The sequence below is a fragment of the Zingiber officinale genome, chromosome 8A, assembly GCF_018446385.1.
Source record: "Zingiber officinale cultivar Zhangliang chromosome 8A, Zo_v1.1, whole genome shotgun sequence".
In the NCBI taxonomy this organism is placed as follows: domain Eukaryota; kingdom Viridiplantae; phylum Streptophyta; class Magnoliopsida; order Zingiberales; family Zingiberaceae; genus Zingiber; species Zingiber officinale.
In genome coordinates this window covers 21643538-21664696 of record NC_056000.1, presented here as the reverse complement: position 1 = coordinate 21664696, position 21159 = coordinate 21643538, and the positions used below count along the sequence as shown (strand labels likewise).

Genomic DNA, 21159 nt, shown 5'->3' with positions numbered 1-21159 from the left:
TCGTCGACGGCCGGCAATCAATGATGACCGGCAATCGACGACGGCCGATGACAGCGACGATGATGGCTGACGACCGGTGGCGGCGATCGACGGTGGCTGATGACCTGCGACCGATGGCGGCCGATGAACGACGGCGGTCGACGACCCGCAGCGATCAGCGGCGGCCGACGACGACGACGGGCAGCGAACGACGGCAGCCGGCGACGGTCGGCGACCGATGATCGACGGAGGGCGGCGGCCAACAGGCGATCGGCGGGCAACGGCTGACTAGAGATATATTCGATATTCAAATTTTGATTAAACAGTGATCTCATAATATAATCGGATTAATAGTATTTACTTTGTAATCCAGATTATAAAATTTTACTACCTTTTATAATCAAGATTACATTACATTAAAGATTTAAATTTAAAATAAATAAAATAATCAGTCTTATAATATAATCCTGATTATATTACAAGACATATTACATCCTATTATAAACACACAATTTTAACTTTTTTTTTAATTACAGTGCCAAAACATATTTTTCATGTTGGATTTGGAAAAGAAATCGGATTTTGGGTCGCATAAGTTGACCACATAAGTTTCAAACCATACTCGAAGCTTCTAGAAGTATGACTCGGCTTTTCTTAATGCGAAGGTCAGTGTTACGTATACGGCGCCTCCGCCTCGCAAAATAAGACAGTCTGGCCAGCAGGAATCTAGCCGTACATCAAACCCCTGCGCGGCTGCGCCTCGAAACTGGACGGTTGAGATGCATTTAAGAGTCTGGGTGGCTTCAAACCTTTCCCACGGCGGTCCAACTTCGCTGGTTCGGCCGTCAATTGCAGCGTCGCGTCGGTTTCTCGCCTCCTTCACCTCGGCATCTTTATTTGTCGACCTCACCCCTTTCTCCTCTTCGTCCTCTCTCTCTCTCTCTCTCTGCGATTTTTTGGGTTCGGTGGAACATCAGCCGAGGAGCAAGTGAGAAATCGCCTTCGGTTGCAGGCCCTTCGACAGAGATCTCGAGTTACACCTCAGCTACCGGCGTAGCGCCTTCAGTGCCCGCCATGAATCCGGAGTAGTAAGTGACGCATCTTTGCGCTGATTCGAATTGAATTGTTTCATTTTGGATCGCGCTGTCGTTGAATGTATTTTCTCGGATCCGGTGGCTACATATTCTGATTTGTGGGTTGATCTAATCGGGAACGGTGAGGGATTTCTGTTATTTCCTGGTTTCTGTCCTGATATCGCCAAGTTAGGCCTGAGAACAGATCTATGGCTTGTGATTTGGGAAATGGTCCTCGTAATGGATCGGGATCTACATCTACTCTAAATTTCTTCTTTCTTTATGCTTGGTTGGGAATTGTTAGATTAATGGACAAACTGCCCCATATTCTAGCGTTTTCCCTTCTTTCTTGGGTATTGCGACGAATGAATGGATTCCAACGTTCGCCCTTACCTTAGTCTGTTGGGAATGGTTGGATTGAACCATTTAATGATCATTGAAAGATGGTGAAATTTATCTTCGTTACGTATATCTGTTTTTTTTTTTTTTTTTGGAGGTAATTTTTGGTTGCATGGATCGTACCAGGTATTGAACGATTTAATCATTGCAAGTTGTTTTCCTCCATGGTTGTTTTGTAGTAACTTATGAACTTCCTGAAATAGTAATTTTTTTTAAGAAGCTAAGGTAATTTCATTTTTGTGCAGTTCATGCATTGATTTGTATTCATTAAGACCTTTTAGACTTTGATTGATAACATGCATCGTGAACTGCTTGATACTGGATGTAGTGGTGCATGTTGGTGTTTAGATGAATTATTACTTTCATTATTAAACCCATTTTCACCTCCACTAATAGAGCTCAAGTTGTTACTCTAACCAATTGGGATTTTATTTTGATTTAATAATATGAATTTGTCTGTGATTATGGTCCATCTTCTGTTTTTATCTAATGTAATAAATTTTTTACTCTCTCTCCATTAGTTTCTTGTTCAATTTTGTCTTTCTTTGCCCATGCGTTACTACTTTTTTATTATTATTTTTAACCCATATATCACAGTCTTCTATTTTTAGTCATTTTATGCCTGCATCTTGTTATTGTTTGATCCACAACACGAGTTATGCATTGAAAATCCACCTCAAAACTGGTTGTACTGATCTAGCATTGCAATTCCTATCTTTCAATCAAATTGTAAATGCATTTAACAACCAACTATAAGTTCCAACTTTTTGAGTTCAACTATATGTGATGTTTTCTTTCTAAGGTGATAAATTTAGAATTTAAATATTAATATCTTTTAGATTATTTTGATTGTGGTAAATTTTCTTTTGTCTCCCTTAATGCCTACTTACACCTTCGTAGATACTTGCTTCAAGTAATTGCACCATTGGATCTTTCACATTCTTTGAATGTGTAAACGTTGTTACCAACTGCATCTGTTTTCCCCTCTTTATCCTCTATCCATTCTCCTCCTAATTCATGGAAAATAATTTTTAATTCTAAAGTATGTGTGTGTGTATCTGCAGTCTTATATAAACTTCCAGTGAATACAAGACTAGCAAGTTCATTGTGATAACACATATAAGACATATATTCCAAAATTTTTAATTTTCTCAGGCCTTTTTTAGTTATTTAGAATTTCTATGTCTTGTTAATTGAATAAATGGTTCAGTTGGATGTTGTTCCCTTTGAATTGTCCACTAATATGATGAATTGTGATTAATCCAAATGACTACCTAGGCTATTGAATCTAATATTTTTATTTATCCAGCTTATGAGATATTGGATTTTGCTAATCCCAAGCAGTTTTTTCCCATGTAAGCCATAGATTGACTTTTGGAGCTATAAGGGGTAGCATGCTCTTTCTTTCAGAATTTACTTATCTTTGGTAATCAGAAAGGCCTGTTTTAGGTTAATCTCTCCTGCCACCATGGAAAAGATTGAGGAGAGGTTACCTGGTGTTAGCTTGTTCCATAGGCATATTATCTGAACTTTTAAGTGCCCAGTTTTGATACCATGCATGGTAGCTGATCTTTTATTTTGAGTTTTATAGACTGTGTAGTTGAGATAAGTGTGCTGAACTAATCACTGTTTGTCTGTGTTGGGTGTAGAGTTCGAGTGCAAAAACATATGGGTAAATTATTGCTTTTTGGCACTACTGTTGTGAGCCAGTCATGTATAATGCGCTTAGATTTGTGCCCAATCTTTCCTTTAGAAGATTTAGTTGTGTACTTTTGATCTTTGATGTAATTTAAGTCATCAATAACACTTCCTTGTGGCTGATTCTCCTATTCAGATGCAAGAGTAGATAGAGCATTTACAATTTTATACATTGAAGATTACATATTGTTATTTAAGTACCTTGAGAACACTTTGGTATTCTTACTGAATGGGTTTCATTCTAATGTAAAGCACATAAAACAGTCAATATTAAACAACAATAAAAAACATATAACATGCATATAATTGCACACATAAAAAGCAAGTGTTAGTAACACTTACAAGCTACCACAACAAAAGATTTACCTTAACATATTTCCACCTTGTCAAACATATTGATATGAACCACATGTAAGGAACATCATATGTTATATGTGATGCAGTCCTGTTACAAAGGCCAAAGAAGCCACATATGCTGGCTAGTAAAACCATCGTCTGAAACTTGACTTTTAATTGTTTCAAGTTCTTTACCTTTATGGTGAAGTTTGGTGTGTGTGTAAATATTGTTGTTTTAATTGTATCAAGATAACCGGATTGAAACTATTTTACACAATTTTTTTGTGCTTTTAATTGATCTTTTTGTGTGGTGTCTCTTTTTTGTTTTTGCAGTGACTATCTGTTCAAACTTTTGCTTATTGGAGATTCAGGTGTTGGAAAATCATGTTTGCTCCTAAGATTTGCGGTAAGATGCAATTTGCATTCTCTGCTTATTATTATATCATATATTTCAAATATAACAACAGATGTTGGGTTAGCAATTAAAGTCATCGTTGAATTTATTTTTTCTGTCCATTCTTTTGGAGAATGCTGTTACAAAATGGTCAGCATAACAAATCAAGTAGAAGATATTGAATTTTAAGTTGTTCTCAATGTACAAGTAGTATTTTTTTTCTCAGTCGGGAAATACATTGTTGAAGTATGTTATAAGAATAGATTTTTTTTTTATATATTTTCAGTTTAGTATTATTGGCAGTGCTTAGTCTGAATTCTCATGTACCTATTTTTCTATAATTTTTTCTTATTAAAATGCCATTTTTCTTTTATAATTTTTAACTTCAATCTTAAGGTAATTCCACACATACCCTTTTAAAACTATGAAATTGCACGTTTTCCATTACAAAATCTAATATTGCACATTTTCCCCTAAATATATAAATCTTTCGAGTATAAATTAAACTCGTGTATCCAATGCTCTTATCATAAATATTTAAATCCATTCTTCTATCCCATCTAATTCAATTTGCATTGTATTTTTCCTTTAATCATCTTTCTTTGTATTCCAAGATCATTTCAGAATATTGGATATTTAAAAATAAATAAAAATGGAAATAAGAAATATTGATATTTGATTCAATCAAAGCCACTTCATACAATGTTTAAAATTAAAGGGCAATATTGTAAACTACAGTATTCTTTAATGCTGTGGATCTCTACTACATGAAGATTCTGCAGGACTTGATAATTACTTTTTCCTTCTTTTGTAGGATGACTCCTACTTGGAAAGTTACATCAGCACTATCGGAGTTGACTTTGTAAGCTATAGCTCTTTTTTTTAAAAAAAAACATAAAACCGTTGAAAGAATTGACTGAACTTCTGACACTGTTTTTTCCCTTCTTTAAAGAAAATACGCACAGTTGACCAGGATGGGAAGACCATTAAGCTTCAAATTGTGAGTTTCTTTACCATGTTGCTGTCGTTTCTTCTAACAGTAATTGTTATTATTCATCCAATGTATTACGTCACTAAAAACCTGATAGTATCTTTGTGGAAGTTGAAACACCCGTGATCTGGAAATACTACTGCAGTAGGCTTGTGGAGTTCATATCACTATGGTAGTGTCTATTGTGATTGTTTTAGAAGCAGAGTTCACTTTAATTGGAGTTCTAAGTATATAGGAATTAGCCAACGCTAATTGGAAGTGTTTGGCGTTTATGCTTTCAGATGCAATAATTATTCCCGCTATATTTTTATGTAATGTCTTTTTTTTATTATTAAATGTTAGCCAATAATGAGTTGTTTTCTTTGCATTGCAGTGGGATACTGCCGGGCAAGAGCGCTTCAGAACAATTACAAGCAGCTATTATAGAGGTGCTCATGGCATCATTGTAAGTCTAAAATTGAAATCAATTTAATGTTTTCCTAGCATATAAACCTTATTGAAACTGCCTGCTTATAGACTCTGACGTATGTAGGTAGTGTATGATGTAACCGACCAAGAGAGCTTTAATAATGTGAAAACTTGGCTAAATGAGATCGACCGATATGCGAGTGATAACGTGAACAAGCTTCTTGTGGGCAACAAGAGTGATCTTACTGCAAACAGAGCTGTATCATACGAGACAGCCAAGGTGATTTGTTTCCCTGGATATTACTAACCTGTTCGATAAAATCTTCCTACATCTTAATCAACAAACTGGGTCTTCTGCAGAATAAGGGACTAATTAATTTCTGTTTATGGCATAATTCTTGTTGTTTCCTGCAATACAGGTGTTTGCCGATGAGATTGGTATCCCTTTCATTGAAACCAGTGCGAAAGACGCTACCAATGTGGAACAGGCGTTCATGGCCATGACTGCTGCCATAAAGAATAGGTATCTCATCAATTGTTTCACCAGACAATACCAATTTGGCTTCCCTTTTAATTTTTCCCCCTAATTGGTTGTTGAGCTTGTTTCATTCTTATTTGATGCAGGATGTCCAGCCAACCAGCTATCAACAACGCGAGGCTAACCACTGTACAAATCCGCGGTCAACCAGTGACACAGAATAGCAGCTGCTGCTCTTGAGCATTTTACGATTGCATGTAAAAACTACTTGCTATTCTGATAGGATGCCCCATGTTTACGTTCTTCTGAAATTTCAGGCATTGATTCATATCTTACTAGTTATTTAGTTGTACAAATTGAATATTTCTGTTGTAATTTTTCTGTTAGACGGCTATGGAATGGAAACGGATACAGACGTTAGCTCAAATTTCATAGCTTTCGTATTCATTGAATGATCTTTGTGTTAGTACTATAAATCATGTCTTGCAATGATAACCCATCTTTGAAAGAAGCATGGAGTGTCAGTTCATTTACTTGGTAGCAATCAGAATTCCACATAAGCAGATCCTCAGATGCAAACAACAGCCATGACATGCTGGTACAAATATAAAGCGGTAGGTAGAAATTGAATGCATCTATCTTCAGGTCTGAGCATAAAGATGCTTCAGAACAACATTTATGAGAAATTTCTTCCATCATTTACAATTTAGTGCCATACAGCTTTAAGCCATCAGCAAATAGAAAAAACAACTAGCGTCTCTAGGGAGAGACACCCGATAGAAAGACAAGAAAACAAAGTCTCATCGACAGGTATTCTAAGCAGCAATACTGAAATTACATGCTTCCCTGGTAGCACAAGATCAGATAATGATCCTTCAGCTGCGGCAGCAAAAGGCCGTTTATGAAAGTAACGAGCTGCTCAAGAATCAGATATTGTATCTCTGAAAGAATGGATCAGTTTCAAGTCGGGGAAAAAAATCATCAGATCAGTGTCTCAAAATGAAGGCACAAGTGATGGCAACAAGTAACAGTATCTTATTGCCAAATAAATTACCACAGAAATAGCACGATGAGTATAAAGGTCATGGTTCATAAAGTGGAACACTAATGTGGACAGGTTTGTCTTCATATTGCAGTTGTAGAGAAATGGTTTGATATTCACTTATTTTAATACAACTACATAAAACTGAAACTGAGAGAACAGTTTGGATGATTACATTTCACGAAACATCAATATCTAGAAGAAGATAGAGGTTATTTTTTTCTTTGCAAACTATTTATATAGTGGAGATGCAGATGGAAACGTGCCATTATGAATTAGGATTATAATTACAGATGATGACAGATAAAAAGGATTATTGTTTACAACAAACCCTTATCCGGGATTCTTCAATCGGGATCTTTTAGAAAGCTCTACCTATTGGAGTCAAATTCCACCATATCACAAAATTGATAGTAAGATACATTTATCAAAGCCGAAAAAAAGTGATGTCACAAGGTCTGTTACAATTTCATAACCCACTGTGGCTAATCACTATAAACTATGAGGACAACTTTTGGAGATTAGTGTGCACAAGAATTTGGCTTGCTAACATTGCACCATAGATCAAGTATTCAAAGTGGCATATGGTATCTGAATTATTGTGATTCAAACAAAAATCAAGGGAACTAACTCATTCTTAGACTGGTTAAAGAAGTCGGCATACCTTATCATTTCGAAGGTAACATTCCGCAATTAAACCCGTCATTTACCAGCTTGTGAACTGCATCCCTAAGTCTGTAGTAGTCATCCACGGTATTGTACACCTGATAAGAAATCCTGACATACCCAGTAACACCACTGTGCCCATTCTGCCGGCCAGCCTCAATATCCTTTGGCCGGTGATAATGAATTGGAACCTCAACTCTGTATTCCTCTCTCAACAAGCTCCGAAGTTTCAGAGCATCTTTCTCACTGGAGACTCCTAAAGAGCCAGGCAAAGCCACCATGATCATGCTGCAGCACATCTCTGGAGGTGATCCAAGAAACGTTCCCCATGCCTGAGCCAGCATCATTCCCATCTCTACGACCTTATCATGGTTCCTCGTGCGAATTCCTAGGATTCCACCATCAAACCTATTGACGAAATCGATCACCGAAGGCACCACAAGCTGGGAGCTGTAATCACGAGTGCCGATCCATGCACTCTCTAACGGGAGACCTTTGCCATACTCTTGAGAGACCACCGGATGATGCAAACAAGGAGCGGACGAAGAACACTTTTTACTGTGCAAGAATGCCACAGAAGGGGGGCAAAAAAACCACTTGTGAAGATTGCTGGTGTAGAAGTCAGCGTCAATGTCTTGTACATCAACCTCGACATTGCCAATGGCATGCGCCGCATCCACAAACACCTGGTCCACACCCTCCTGACGGCAGATCTTGGTGAGTTCCTTGACCGGGATGACAACGCTGGGCATGGAGGTGACGTGGTCGATTACAGCAAGCCGTACCCTCCGTCCATTGGCTTTCCCAAGATCCAGTGCCTTCCGAAACTCTCGGATGATCTCTTCATTGGAGGAGACAGGGAAGGGCAACGGGACCTCAATGACATGGCCTCCGGCGCGGGCAACATAGGCGTGGATGGACTTCTTGACAGCTCCGTAGGCGTAGTGAAGCATCACGACGGCATCTCCCTTATGGAATACTCCCTCGGAGAACGCCCAGGAAACATGCTGGAGAACGATGGCCGCGGCGGTGGTAGCGTTGTCGACCAGCGAGACCTCATCAATGTCGGCGGCGTTGATGAGATCCTTGACGATGGCGCGGGAGCGGAGGAGGCCGGGCTGGAGGTGATTGAAGTAAAACGCGTCCGGCTGCCGGAGGAAGAGCCGCTGCCATACGGCCTGGGCGGAAAGGACCGACCCCGGGCAGCTCCCGAAGCTTCCGTTGTTGATGCGAGCGACGGAGAGGTCATGGTGGGAGAACTCCTCCGCAATCTCGGCGGCAGTGATAGGAGAGAGCGGGGGAGTCGGGCGCGACCGCTTCGCCGGAGGCCCATTCGTTTCGCCGTTTCCACGACCCAATCCGTTCTCAGGGCAGTCGTCTTGATGGTGGGGATCCATTCCGGGCACGGAAGGTTGGGAGGTTAGGGCTAGGGTTAGGGCTGCTGGTGAAGAGGACTCCGCCATCGATTTCTTCGCTCGCTCTTTGTTTTTTCCTTCACTATTTAATTGTTCGATCCGATTTCTCTTTTCGGTTTTTAAGGAAAGTAGCGTATTATTAGTTGCTGGAAAAGGTCCTTTGCCTCTATTTAATTCCTTTTTTGTAAAATAAAAAATAAAATAAAATAAAAATTTGTCTTCTAATTCTTCTTTTGAGAAAAAACAAATGTCACGGTAGAAAAGATAGGGAGGGGAAGAACAAAACTGAAAGTCACATATTTCTCGTCACCACTCAAAAGCTAGGGCCATTAATCTTCTTCACAAAGTAACACTAGTGCAATACACCAAATAACACTACATCTCTGTATGCTGCTACTGCTTATTAACATATGAAAAAAAATTTATAGGACCCAATTATCAAAATTAATTAATTTGAAAAATTAAATATCTAAATTTATCAATTAGAAGAGGAGGATAAATGGATGGTATGGGAGCATGCATGGAAGACGAGAAGCGACTTGAATTCAAATCTATAATATTCATAAGCTGTTATTGAGCCAAACTCAAATTAAACCCTATTTATTTTATATAATTTTAATTTAAATGTCTTCGAATTAAAATTCAAATAACTCAAACCAAACTCCATTTCAAATTTTATTTCGAACGAGATAACAAAAGAAAAACTTGTAAGAGGTGGCAGCAACGATTCAAATCTCATCCAAAATAATTTTAACAATTTATAACACTAGACCGTCTATTAAGACTCATTTGCACTTCCTAATTTACTTTGTTAGCCAGTAAAAAAGCCTTCTAAAATTAGACCGGTCACCTCCCGAATTAATCGAATCCCAAACTAATTGAATAAGAACTAAATATCTAGATTAAAAAAAAATGGTTAACAAAAGGAAAACATCCATCTCCATGTCAAATATCAGGGAGGGAGCAACTGGGGCAGGTGAAAGTGCAACAAATTAGAGATCATTTCTCTAAGTTGTGACCACTGATGCCACTCTAGCCCATTATTCACTGAATCTGAATATATCCCTACCTGCTTTTGGGAAGATGAGGCATCTCATGGGCCATTTTACACTAATTATTTCCACATTTTGATACTTTTCAATTTCAAATAACTCAAATCCTCCATGAAATCACTGAAACATCTGGAGCAAGTCTTCAAGTATTCCAGTTGCTGGCTTGCTTGCTCGCTCCCTCGTTTGTGAATCAGATCCTACAATATGAACATGGAGAAGTTGCCAACAATTACAAATATGCAGCATCCAAGAATCCAAACATGCATGTATTGAAATAAAATGCCTTCTCCTGCTCAAGTTGATCTCCAAAAAAATACTTCAACTTTTCAACTGATGAATTCAATTGAAAAAAAAGCAGGTTGAACTAGGAGATAGTATATGCTCTAAAGCACTTGCATACACATTCCCAGTTGAACCAGAAAAAAATGTGAACCAAGAGGCAGCCTAAATGAAAGGAACTGAATGGCATAAACAATAAGTCCAGACCTTGGTCTTAATGTCCCCTGCTGCTTTCAACTAGACCACTACACCTCTTTTCATAGTTCTATTATACTCGTCCTCTCGGGACAGTCCAGTGACTAGCGCATGAAGTGTTGCCACCATAGTTCTATTATACTTAAGATCACAGAGAACAGACTGGAAGCAGTATATGATGAAGTTCGAGTATCCAATGACAGCCAAGCTGGTTGCAGCTGCAATCAGAATCTAAAAAAAGGAATTGGATAGCAAAGAATTGATGTGTATAAAACATACAAGAACATCAGAAGAACACTCAGGGAGATTAAATATACAAGGAAGCATTATGCAAGAAGGTCAATACATGGTACCAACTAATTTAAAGATGTGGAGCAATGAGAAAGTGAATACTCAAGCAGTCAATTTACAGATCTTGGGTGTATATATATGGTTGCAATATTCAAGATACCCTTTTTCTCCATCACAGAGCTACTTGGATAGATTAAGTATATTTATCCACATTAAAAGCACAAGATTGATTGACAACTACTCATCTGTTAATACAGAACGGCCATTCTTATTTCTTCAATGGAAACTGCAAGTTCAAGAAAACCATACAATCAAAGTAAAAGAATTAGATTCAAAACTCAATGAATCAAAATACCAAAAATTCTCTTTAATCATTCCACTCATTGCTAACCTTGAATAGTTCACCCACTAACTTTAGATCCTTCTGGCTGCATTATTCCCACTGTTAGCAGTCATAGGGTATCTGGTGATCTCCAATCAATTTGCTCCTCCTCCTTCTCTAGTTATAGTCAGTTTATAGTCTTTGTGGCTGTTTTTGATATGTCGAACCTCCGAGCCTTGAATTATTCAATAGCTAAACACTTTTTATATGTCAAATTTCCCCTTTTAAACTATACTAGTATGGAGGGATCTATGGTTTTTCACTCAAATGTATCCTTTCTAACTCATTTAATAATCTTCATTCAACTCAGGTAGGTCTATAACTTTTTGTTTGGTTTTTCCTCCACCCATAAGCTCAACTCTTGACTTCAGTCATTCGACTGGGTGTATGCACTTAACGACCCTTATGGCGTGTTTCTTATGAGGAAAGGAAAGGAAAGGAAATAAAGTGACAAAGCAATTTTCAGCTGTACATTTTAGGCTCACTTCTAATCTTCAGCTTTGCAAAAACTTAATACCTCTCCAATTAGATTTGCTTAGGCTCACCCCTTCAACTTGATAAGAACTTAGGCCCTTTCCGATTATAACCGCCTTTTGTAGCATTTACGTTCGCCTATTTCCTATGTCATAGGTAAAAACTTAGTGCCTTTTTAGCTGGGTCATTTACTGCCCTTACACTCACCTAATGTTCACCTCTTATGCTTGGTAAGGACTTAAAACTTTTCTACTTAGGTCAGCCAGCCTTTTACAACCCTTAGGCTTAATGTTTCTTCTTCATAGGCAAGTACTTGCAGCCTTTTATTCAACTCAACATTCAACCTATCCTGATAGGTAAACTCTTATAACCTTTTTTAGGTCTGTATCTTGATAAGTAAAGATTTTTTTTTTTTTGGTTTGCATTTTATGTTCAATTGGGCTGGTCTCTTTATTCTTAATATGAGTTACCTACCTCCTTCTACATTCAAGTTTGCCTTTTATATTTATTGAGACTCATTTGAGGTGTTCACAGTTCGGTTTATCAGTTTATTGAGAAAAAACAAAACCAAGCTAAAATATTTTCATTTTGACAAAGCCAAATTGAAACCAACCAGAACCATTTCAGTTTGGTTTGAAACAAACCCAACATTTTCAATTGGATTCAGCAAGAAGATACAATGAATCAAAGAAACAAAGCATAATACAGAGGTCACTGTTAATGTCACAGAAAATGTGTACCTCAACTCTGATGGGTGGGTGTACACATAATTGGCATCTTCTCAGAAGATTATTAGTATCTCAATGCTTAAGAAAATAAATGTCTTGGTTATATAACTATTCTAACATTGGAGTAACTCCTGAAATTAGCAACAAGATAGAGAAGAGATCGGACCAAAATGACAATGGTTTAGATTGATTGAGAACATTATTATTGTAGACCAGCAAAAAAAAACAATCCCATCAAATGAAGCCACAGTCAATAATCTGAACAACTTATTGCAATCAAATTTAACTTACAATTTAATTCAATGAGAGAAGCATATAGGTATAGCTAGACATTTTTGGAGGGCCCACCCAGAACATTACTGAAACTATATAAACTGCATTTGGCACGATTAAACCATAGAATACAGTAATATCAGATGTTACCTAACAGACTGACGAAAGGCATCAAGTCAAAAGGAAGAATGTGAACAACAAGGTGTAAGAAACTAGGATAAGCATGTTTGCAATACAAATGAACTAAACATCATAGTCCCCTCAAGAGAAAGAATCTCAATGACACATCACTAGCACATTTAAAGTAATCAAGTTTTATATTCAGCTAAGGATCAACATCATTTATGCATAATTGACTATCGTTGCATGAAAAAGAAAATGTGTTTGTAAAAAAAACTTGAGCAAAATAAATCATTCAAATTTATTGAACAACTTAACAGAAAGTTGGCGCACAGATAATCCATGACACGCGATTCTACAGAAATTTATTTGGTGCTATTACTATGACATTTGGATCAGTTTAAAAATCTAAAGTTGCTCAATGTTCATCGTTATACTGGCCAGGGAAAGCAAACCCTCAAGATTCGGCTGAGGAAGCCTCGTCATCCTTGTGTTTAATAACACCAGAATCAACAAGGATTGGCACCTCTGCAGCGAGCCAAGGGGCCAGGCCCAAGCAAAGTGCATGAGCAATTCCAAACCTAGGGCTGTGAATAGATAAACAGATCATTAGCCCAGAATATAACATTGGAGGCTCAAGAAAAGGAAGGCAAATTTTCAAGAGAACCCCGTTGAAGAGTAAAAGGGTAAGATAATCTTCAAATGAAGAAAAAAAATAAATCCGTTCTTTTAAAGAGATGAAATACCAGTTTTTGGCCCAGAGCGGCTTGAAGTGTACGGTGAGACAGATCTTGCCTCCGCGGTACATCTTGTGGGTCTTGCCGTCGAGCTGGGGGAGTTCGAGCTCGGGGGCGGTGGCCGGATACGTGACGGGGATGTCAAACTGGAGTTGAAACTCGTAGCGGCGGAGGTTGTGGACGTACCAACAGGTGCCGATCCAGCGCGTGCCCTCGGGGTTGGCGGCAGAGATGCGGAACCAGTCGTTGTCGTTGGACTTATTCATAGTAGTGTAGGCGATCAGAGAGCGGTACTCCTCCTTCAGCCTCTGCGTCCATGCCGCGCCGTCCCGCGGCCCCGCCCGCGTCGAGAGCAACGGGATCTGCGTCAGCGCCGACTTCGTGCTCGGATCCCACCCCTCCATGGCCCTCCTCTCTACGATTCGATCACCTTTCCTCTATCGAGAGGGGAAGGAGACTTGCCCTGATTCGAAAGAAACTGGAGAGGGGAAGAGCCAACCTTTTTCCTTGGGATTGATGTAGCTGCGTGTGCGTGTGCGCGTGCGCGTGCGCGTGCACTATAACCCACACGTGCGGACTTAACCGGGTTTGGTCCGCTTCAGTAAAAATTGAATCCGATTAGATGTTTATATTAGTTATATTTTATTTTAAAATATAATAATTTTAATTTCAAGCAATAGTAAAAAAACATAAGATGAAAGATAAAAGTAATAAAAAATATTTTTCTTTTGTCTTGTATATTTTTTTAACATATATTCCCATCATAAAATGCTTGGAAAAAAAATATAATAAATGATAATAAAGATGGAAAAAATGAAAAGTTAGCCCAGTTTATTCTAATATAGGAAAAAGAGTTATCCTATATAACAATAGTTTACTCAAAAGGTAGATCCATTATCTTAGCGGTCCCTCTAGTGTCGGTCCCACGGCATCATGGTCTGTTCTTTTTATTATTAGTAGTATTATTTTATTAATTACTTCAGATATCCAAATTCGTTTAATTTTAAAGGTGAACTGTCTTGGTTTGTCCATCCAGTAAAATCAAGAAGCAATTACGGTGGAGCAGCCCTAATTTATAAAATTATGACCCGAATCATAAGAATGTATGTTCTTATGATATGAAAATACCAAATGAGCTAAGAGCGTACAAAATCATTTTGGCAGCGGGATCAGTGGAGTAGATAGAATTGGAGTAGGATCAATTGGCTCGGATTGATATGATACTATGTTACAAACAATTCTATATGATCCCGTCCGGAAGCTGAGTTGGATGGGGGTCGGTCGCGTTGTCGCCAGGGTTGACGGAAAGTCATTGCGACGCCTGGTTGATCTGGCACCCGCCGTAAAAGCTTACACAAGCGGATGACGAGGGGTGATGACGAAGCAAGGGTCCTGCGCACACTCGGACGAGCCCACGAGTCATTAGAGACCAGAAACCAGAGGAAAAAAATCCTCGGGTCAAGCCCTCCGACGCTCAAATCAGGTTTTTTTTCCCAGAAAATACAGAGAAAGGATGAAAAGTGAAAGATGAGTGTGAAAAGATGAATGAGCGTACCTGCGTAAGGGACAAAACATCCCTTTTTATACCGCAATGAGTGCTTCTGGAGTCTGACGGGTGTCAGGGAATGTCGGATGTCAGACTTTGTCCGGCGGTGAATGACATGTGGCGTCCTCCTATAAGTCTAAGAGGAATCAACTAACAGTGAGCACCCGACCATTAGCATATTCTCTAATAGACAGCGATTATTTCCTGACAGGTTGTTACGATTCCTTGGCTTGCTTGTCGTGTAGTGCATGTCTGCCCCAATCTTTCCTGGCTTGCGTTTGTCGTGTTCTCTGAATTCCTGACCTTCTTATCTCGTAAGTCATGACCTGTAAGCCTTCGTCTGGTTCCGCTTATCCTAAATCCTGACCTATACTCCTCGGTTTGATTCAGACTGTCTTGACCTGTATACCTTAGTTTGATTTCGTATGTCCCGACTTATACGCCTTAGTCTGATTCTGTCTATCCCGACCTGTAAGCCTCAGTCTGATTCCGTCTATCCCGAGCTGTACGCCTTAGTCTGATTCCGTCTATCCCGATCTGTCCGTCTTGGTTTGATTTCGTATGCCCCGACCTGTACGCTTTGGTTCCTGTATTCTGTGTCGCAAGGCTATAAGTCCTGACATGTATCCTTGGTTGACATATCCCGACCTGCACGCTTTAGTCCCTGTGTTCTGGGTCGCAATGTTATAAGTCCTAACCTATATCCTTGGTTGCCACACCCCGACCTGTACGCTTTAGTCTCTATGTTCTGGGTCGCAATGTTATAAGTCCTGACCTATATCCTTGGTTGCCACACCCCGACCTGTACGCTTTAGTCTCTGTGTTCTCGGTCGTAATATTATAAGTCCTGACATGTATCCTTGGTTGTCACATCCCGACCTGTACGCTTTGGTCCCTGTGTTCTGTACCGCAAGACTATAAGTCATGACTGGTATCCTTGGTTGGCACATCCCGACCTGTACGCTTTGGTCCATGTGTTCTGTGCCATAAGGCTATAAGTCCTAACCTGTATCCTTGGTTGACACATCCCGACATGCACGCTTTAGTCCCTGTGTTCTGGGTCGCAATGTTATAAGTCTTGACCTGTATCCTTGGTTGGCACATCCCGACCGGCACGCTTTAGTCCTTGTGTTCTGGACCGCAATGTTATAAGTCCTGACCTGTATCCTTGGTTGGTACATCCCGACCTGTACGCTTTAGTCCCTGTGTTCTGCGCCGCAAGGTTATAAGTCCTGACCTGTATCCTTGGTTCCGAGTTCCTACTCGACTAGGCCGAAGTCTTGCCCTCCATGTATGCTAGACTCTTGACTATCCCGTAGGCTTGACTTCTGACTGCCACGCGGACTTGACTTCTGACTGCCACGCGGACTTGACTTTTGACCGCCCTATGGGTTTGACTTCCCACCACGTCATCTTCCTAACCCCACGATCATGCACCGTATCACCATACATTTTTTATTGGAGCTGCTAATATGATTTAATATAGCATAATTTTTAACTTTGATAAATCACTGGACCTAAAATATATTAAATTGAAGTTCGTTCAAAAATCTATGATTGATTATTAGGTTTACTTATAATTGCTCAATTTTAATCCCAACAAATATCGTTTAAAATCTTTCCGAAGACAAAATTTTTTTTTAATCTTTTTCCATATTTTACAGGGTTAATTTTGAGACTATTTAAACATCTGAGTTAGATTTTTTCCAATAATATTCCATCATTTCTTTTTTCTAAATTGATAAATTTTTTGATGATTATTATTTGGTATTCTACGAGATTAACATGTTTTTAGAAGATTATTTCGACATTTATTTTTGAATTAAATGATTCAATAGATTTCGCTATGTCAATGATATGTGTTTCATGCATATATTTTCGATATTATTTTATATGTATATGTTCTATTGCATGAGTTCATTTGGCATACATTTATTATATTTGTATTATTTTTATCATTTTTATTCGAAGATTTACTCTTTTATGTTTTTATTTACATGACGCAAATTCAGAGTTAAAATGAAGACAAAGATCCTTGAAATATAATTTTCCAATATGATTCAAGGTCTGGTCATTCCCCCTGACACTGTCGTCTATCATTTGAAAAGTTAGATAGAAAACAGAGCAGCGATTGAACTTTCAAAAGAAAATAGGGGTTGGCTATGCTTTTAAGCAGAGCCGACCCTGGGCCAGGGCTACCAGGGCTCCTGCCCAGGGCTACCAGGGCTCCTGCCCAGGGCCCATAAATAATCAGGGGTCATTTTCAATAAGTTTATATATATATATATATATAATCAACTTTTTCTTACCGAAGCCCTCGTCGACTTCGCCGGAGCCCTCACGGAGCACCCACGATTCTCCTCGCTGAAGTGCCCACGATTCTCCTCGCCGAAGCACCAGTTCTCCTCACTGAAGTGCCCTCGCGATTCTCCTCACCGAAGCCCTTGCGATTCTCCTCACCGAAGTGCGATTCTCCTCACCGAAGCCCTTGCGATTCTCCTCGCCAAAGTGCCCTCGCAATTCTCCTCTCCAAAGCTCTCCTCGCCGCGCCCTCGCTGCGACGACTATGGGCCCTAAGGCGCCCTCTGTGCGGCTGGAATGCTGGATTGCCTCATTATTTCACACTTCTGCAGACTCTAAGGTCATCATCTTTGCTCTTCTGTTTTGATCTCTTCTCTTTCAATCAAACCGTACGACTTCGGATTAAAGATAGGGCTTATGCTCCCACAGTGATCTCTTTTGTTCCTTTTTTTATGTGTAAAAAAAAAAATAGTCCAAGAAATTTTTGCAATTGGGTGGCTTTCTATCAGGTACAAAGGGGTAATAATTGATGGTGAGCTTTGGAATTTGGATGAGTTTATGTGAATGCACTGTTTGTGCCGTTTTAGAGGTTTTGTGCCATATGTAGTTATTGTTTGAAATTTGCATTATTGTGAAATTTCTCAAGGGGAGGTGCTGGACATGAAGACAACTTTTATTTTGTTGAAATGTGATGTTATTAGAAATATAGATATGTGGTGTTTCATGAAGATTGGTTTCTCTGATATAGGTTTCTGAAGTTTAATGGCTTTGTTCTGATATGAGTTTCTGATTGTTGATATGGATTTTCTGATATGGATATTTTATAGGAAACCTCATGGGTGCAAGTCTAGCTTTTGAAGGCATGGATTTTGAGATTGCCATTATAGTTTGTATTGTTTTGTGTGGCTTTGTTTATCTCTGTTAGAATTTGAGGAAGTGGTGTAAGAATGGAGGGTGGTGGAGTTGTGTTTGAATTTGCTATAGGTTTTTGTTATTCTGTGAGATATTGTGATTGTTTTGATTTTATGATGTGGCATGGGTGGACTTCTGATTGTGAGACTTTGTTGGAGTTTTGTGTTATGGTTTCTGATGAAGGTCGAGCAGCGCAAATTTTTGAAGGTTTTTGTAGTATGTTTATGTATAGCAATTTTTTCATGGATCAGACCTTTCTTGAATCTTTTCCTAGATGTTTTTAATTCTTGGTTGTATATTTTGATATCTTGTTGAATGGAGCAGTGTATAGAATATGCCAATATGGTGATTCCAATGTTGCTTCCAAATGATGAAGAGATTTGAGGAGTTCAATGCTGATCTGATTTTGGTACGTTTGTGCAGAATTTTCTTGATGATTAGACCATGATAATTTTGGATTTTGTAAATAGGTGCTGAATGGTTTCTTTATATTTGATATTTGTAAAGCAAATAGAGTTGGTTTGCTTTTCTTTTGAACTTAGTGTAAGTAAAGCAGTTAGTGTCTTGTAATAAATTTTACTAGAAGGTTAGGTTTTTCGCTTTTTCAAGTAATGACAGGTCCTAGTTAGTTAAAAAAAAAAATCGTCCTAAGATAAAAAAATCTTGATTCTTGATTCTATTTCTAGAAATAAAATTTTATAGATTAAATTAATTGTAATTTAGGTTGATGGAAGGATAAAATTGGGGCATCATTAGTAGTTTCGCCCAGGGCCTTTAAATAACAAGGACCGGCTCTGCTTTTAAGCATGACTGTGTTTTTTTTCTTATTCTCACCATCAAGACATCCAACACGCTATGTTTCCCAACATGGTCATGGACCATGTGGCAACAATCCCTTATTTTTATGAAATTTTTGTATTTTAGGAAAGTGCCCTCAACTTTTTAGTAAGTTTGTTAGTTTGGGTATCCTTAGAGGCTATAAAAGGACCAAGGAGAATATGTTTGAGCAATAGGGGGGTCAAGGGATGTTCTCCCCTTCCTTATCAAGGTAGTTTCCTTGTGATAAGGAACCCTAGGAGAGTGTCATTTCTAAGGAATTGTCAAAATTCCATCCTCCCTAGTATTTGAAGTTCATCTGAAGATACCGACGCACACAACAATTAAGATTTCTCTCTCTTTTTCCTTTGATTGAGTTATAGAATGCTTTCTTGATGTCCTTTTACTATAACTCCATCTTTATGAAGTAGTTCAGTTGATTCTAAGATGAGGAAGTGACCTGATGCATTATTGGCATTCATTTTTCTATTAATTTATCTCTTTTTTATCACATGATGTATTGATTTATGATCTAACTTTATAATTCTTACATGACTATAACACTCACGTACATTTTCATACCACAGGGATGCGGGCAAAGACCAAGAGCTAAGCTTAATTCTTCGACCCATAAAGATTGAGACTTAACTTAAGGGCTTGCTCAAGAAAGTAGTCCAAAACCTCTCAAGGGCATCATTGGCTATCACAGAACTTAATGGATTAACTCTAATTTGACATCACTAAGTAAGGGATAGTACCTAGAAGACCACGAGCTATCATGACAAGAACCTTATTGAGAAAGCGGTTACTTTGAAAGTAAGCATCATGTTTGGGTAGGCATCAATATTATTCCAAAAGTATATAACGGGCACATCGGGATAAAACACCTCCATACATTTCAATATTGAAGTAAAAGAGTGTCCCCACGGTTTGATAAAGTTGGTATCTGTATAAATATTTGCTCCAATAGATTCTGGGCTCAATTTCCAATAGATGCAAAAATGCTTTGTTGGGTGTCTGACCTCCCATGCAAAAGGCTATTGCACTAGGGCACAATGCCCCACGTGATTTACATGCATATATCTTACTATGAGATCAATGATACTAGGTTGCTTGGGGTAACCGATATCACATTTTGCTCCAATATTAAAGTAAAAGAATAAACTACATTAGGGTGCCAATAATCATCACAATAAAACTAAAGTCCTATAAATGCTTCTCAAAACTAGTTTCCCTCCATTAACTTTTCTTGCTTTCTCAGTTCATTTTCTTTTTCTTGTGATTCTCTCGATTTTGATTGATTTAAATAGTTTGCTTCGCTATTCGAATTGGTACTCAATTGACAGTCCCAGTGGATAATATTTTATTACTTGATAGTAGTCGTGCACTAAATTTTTCATATTAGTTAGCTGATTTGTTGGTCTTTAAATTGGGTCGTCTTATAAATTAAGGAAATATTGTTGGGATTGAATGTAATTATTGTTATCCTTATAAATTAAGGAAATTCACGACACTTGGATGCTTATCGTATCATTCATGCGGTATAGTGCATACTCTACAAAAGGATCACATACTCAACCGACTGTTCAAGTTTCTTAATATGTGATCATTGCATAAGGACTTAAAGAAAGTGGCGGAGGAGTCTTCGGTGGCACCGATTATGGAAAATGCTAATGCTCAATTTGGGCTAAAGGAGAAACTATGGTGTTTGAAGAGCCAATTGAGAGAGTTGAACAAGGAGCAATTTGACCACATTTTTAAAAAAGCAAGAAGGACAAAATCTAAGTTGAAAGAATTGTAACATGGTATTCTAATAGAAGTCATCCCCGTAGATTATGAAGACATAAGGAAGAAGGCAATGCTTCTAGCAGAGACAGAGAAACAATTCTATTAATAAAGGGCTAAGCATGTCTATCTGAGGAGTGCGGATAAGTGTACCAAATTTTTTCATGATGCGGTGAAAGAAATAACAAGAAGAACATCATCATTATGCTCACCAAACATAATGGGGATCAAACAACAAGTATGAGTGAAGTGGCATGTGAGTTTGTGGACTACTTCAATGATTTATTTAGGCAAACGACGATGTGTACCCCAATGGACAGCAACGACTTCACTAGACGGAGGCTAATGGGTACCCAAGTTAGAAACTTGATCAAGCCAGTGGGGGTAGA

General features: G+C 38.6%; 3 protein-coding genes and 1 long non-coding RNA gene across 4 annotated transcripts; 2 read left to right on the top strand and 2 right to left on the bottom strand.

The window, feature by feature from the left end:
* Positions 1-793: 793 nt before the first annotated feature.
* Positions 794-6183, top strand: LOC122007935 (ras-related protein RABD2a-like). The gene is made up of 8 exons (XM_042563473.1): positions 794-1067; positions 3819-3891; positions 4694-4741; positions 4832-4879; positions 5244-5315; positions 5403-5558; positions 5698-5801; positions 5903-6183. Exons 1-8 carry the CDS (start codon positions 1054-1056, stop codon positions 5994-5996), a joined length of 609 nt encoding a protein of 202 aa, XP_042419407.1. The 5' UTR covers positions 794-1053; the 3' UTR covers positions 5997-6183.
* Positions 6184-6390: 207 nt separating this feature from the next.
* On the bottom strand, positions 6391-8991 carry LOC122007934 (putative L-cysteine desulfhydrase 1). The gene is made up of 2 exons (XM_042563472.1): positions 7463-8991; positions 6391-6697 (listed from the first exon to the last, which is right to left on the bottom strand). Exon 1 carries the CDS (start codon positions 8925-8927, stop codon positions 7467-7469), a length of 1461 nt encoding a protein of 486 aa, XP_042419406.1. The 5' UTR covers positions 8928-8991; the 3' UTR covers positions 6391-6697; positions 7463-7466.
* Positions 8992-12950: 3959 nt separating this feature from the next.
* Positions 12951-13910, bottom strand: LOC122007933 (ubiquitin-fold modifier-conjugating enzyme 1). The gene is made up of 2 exons (XM_042563471.1): positions 13420-13910; positions 12951-13260 (listed from the first exon to the last, which is right to left on the bottom strand). The coding sequence occupies exons 1-2, from the start codon at positions 13812-13814 to the stop codon at positions 13131-13133; spliced, it is 525 nt and encodes a 174-aa protein (XP_042419405.1). The 5' UTR covers positions 13815-13910; the 3' UTR covers positions 12951-13130.
* Positions 13911-17269: 3359 nt separating this feature from the next.
* LOC122011429 lies at positions 17270-18319 on the top strand. Its single transcript, XR_006119946.1, has 2 exons — positions 17270-17597; positions 18085-18319. It is a non-coding gene; the product is annotated as an uncharacterized LOC122011429 (long non-coding RNA).
* The last annotated feature ends 2840 nt before the right edge of the window (positions 18320-21159 follow it).

What these genes read in the sequence shown, in the direction of transcription:
- LOC122007934 (XM_042563472.1), bottom strand. Translation starts at nt 8,927, where the DNA reads ATGGCGGAGTCCTCTTCACCAGCAGCCCTAACCCTAGCCCTAACCTCC.
- LOC122007933 (XM_042563471.1), bottom strand. Translation starts at nt 13,814, where the DNA reads ATGGAGGGGTGGGATCCGAGCACGAAGTCGGCGCTGACGCAGATCCCG. An exon ending in CCGCTCTGGGCCAAAAACTG is followed by an intron (nt 13,261 to 13,419) that starts GTATTTCATCTC and finishes ATCTATTCACAG; the next exon opens with CCCTAGGTTTGGAATTGCTC.
- LOC122007935 (XM_042563473.1), top strand. An exon ending in AGACCATTAAGCTTCAAATT is followed by an intron (nt 4,880 to 5,243) that starts GTGAGTTTCTTT and finishes TTTGCATTGCAG; the next exon opens with TGGGATACTGCCGGGCAAGA. An exon ending in ACTGCTGCCATAAAGAATAG is followed by an intron (nt 5,802 to 5,902) that starts GTATCTCATCAA and finishes TATTTGATGCAG; the next exon opens with GATGTCCAGCCAACCAGCTA.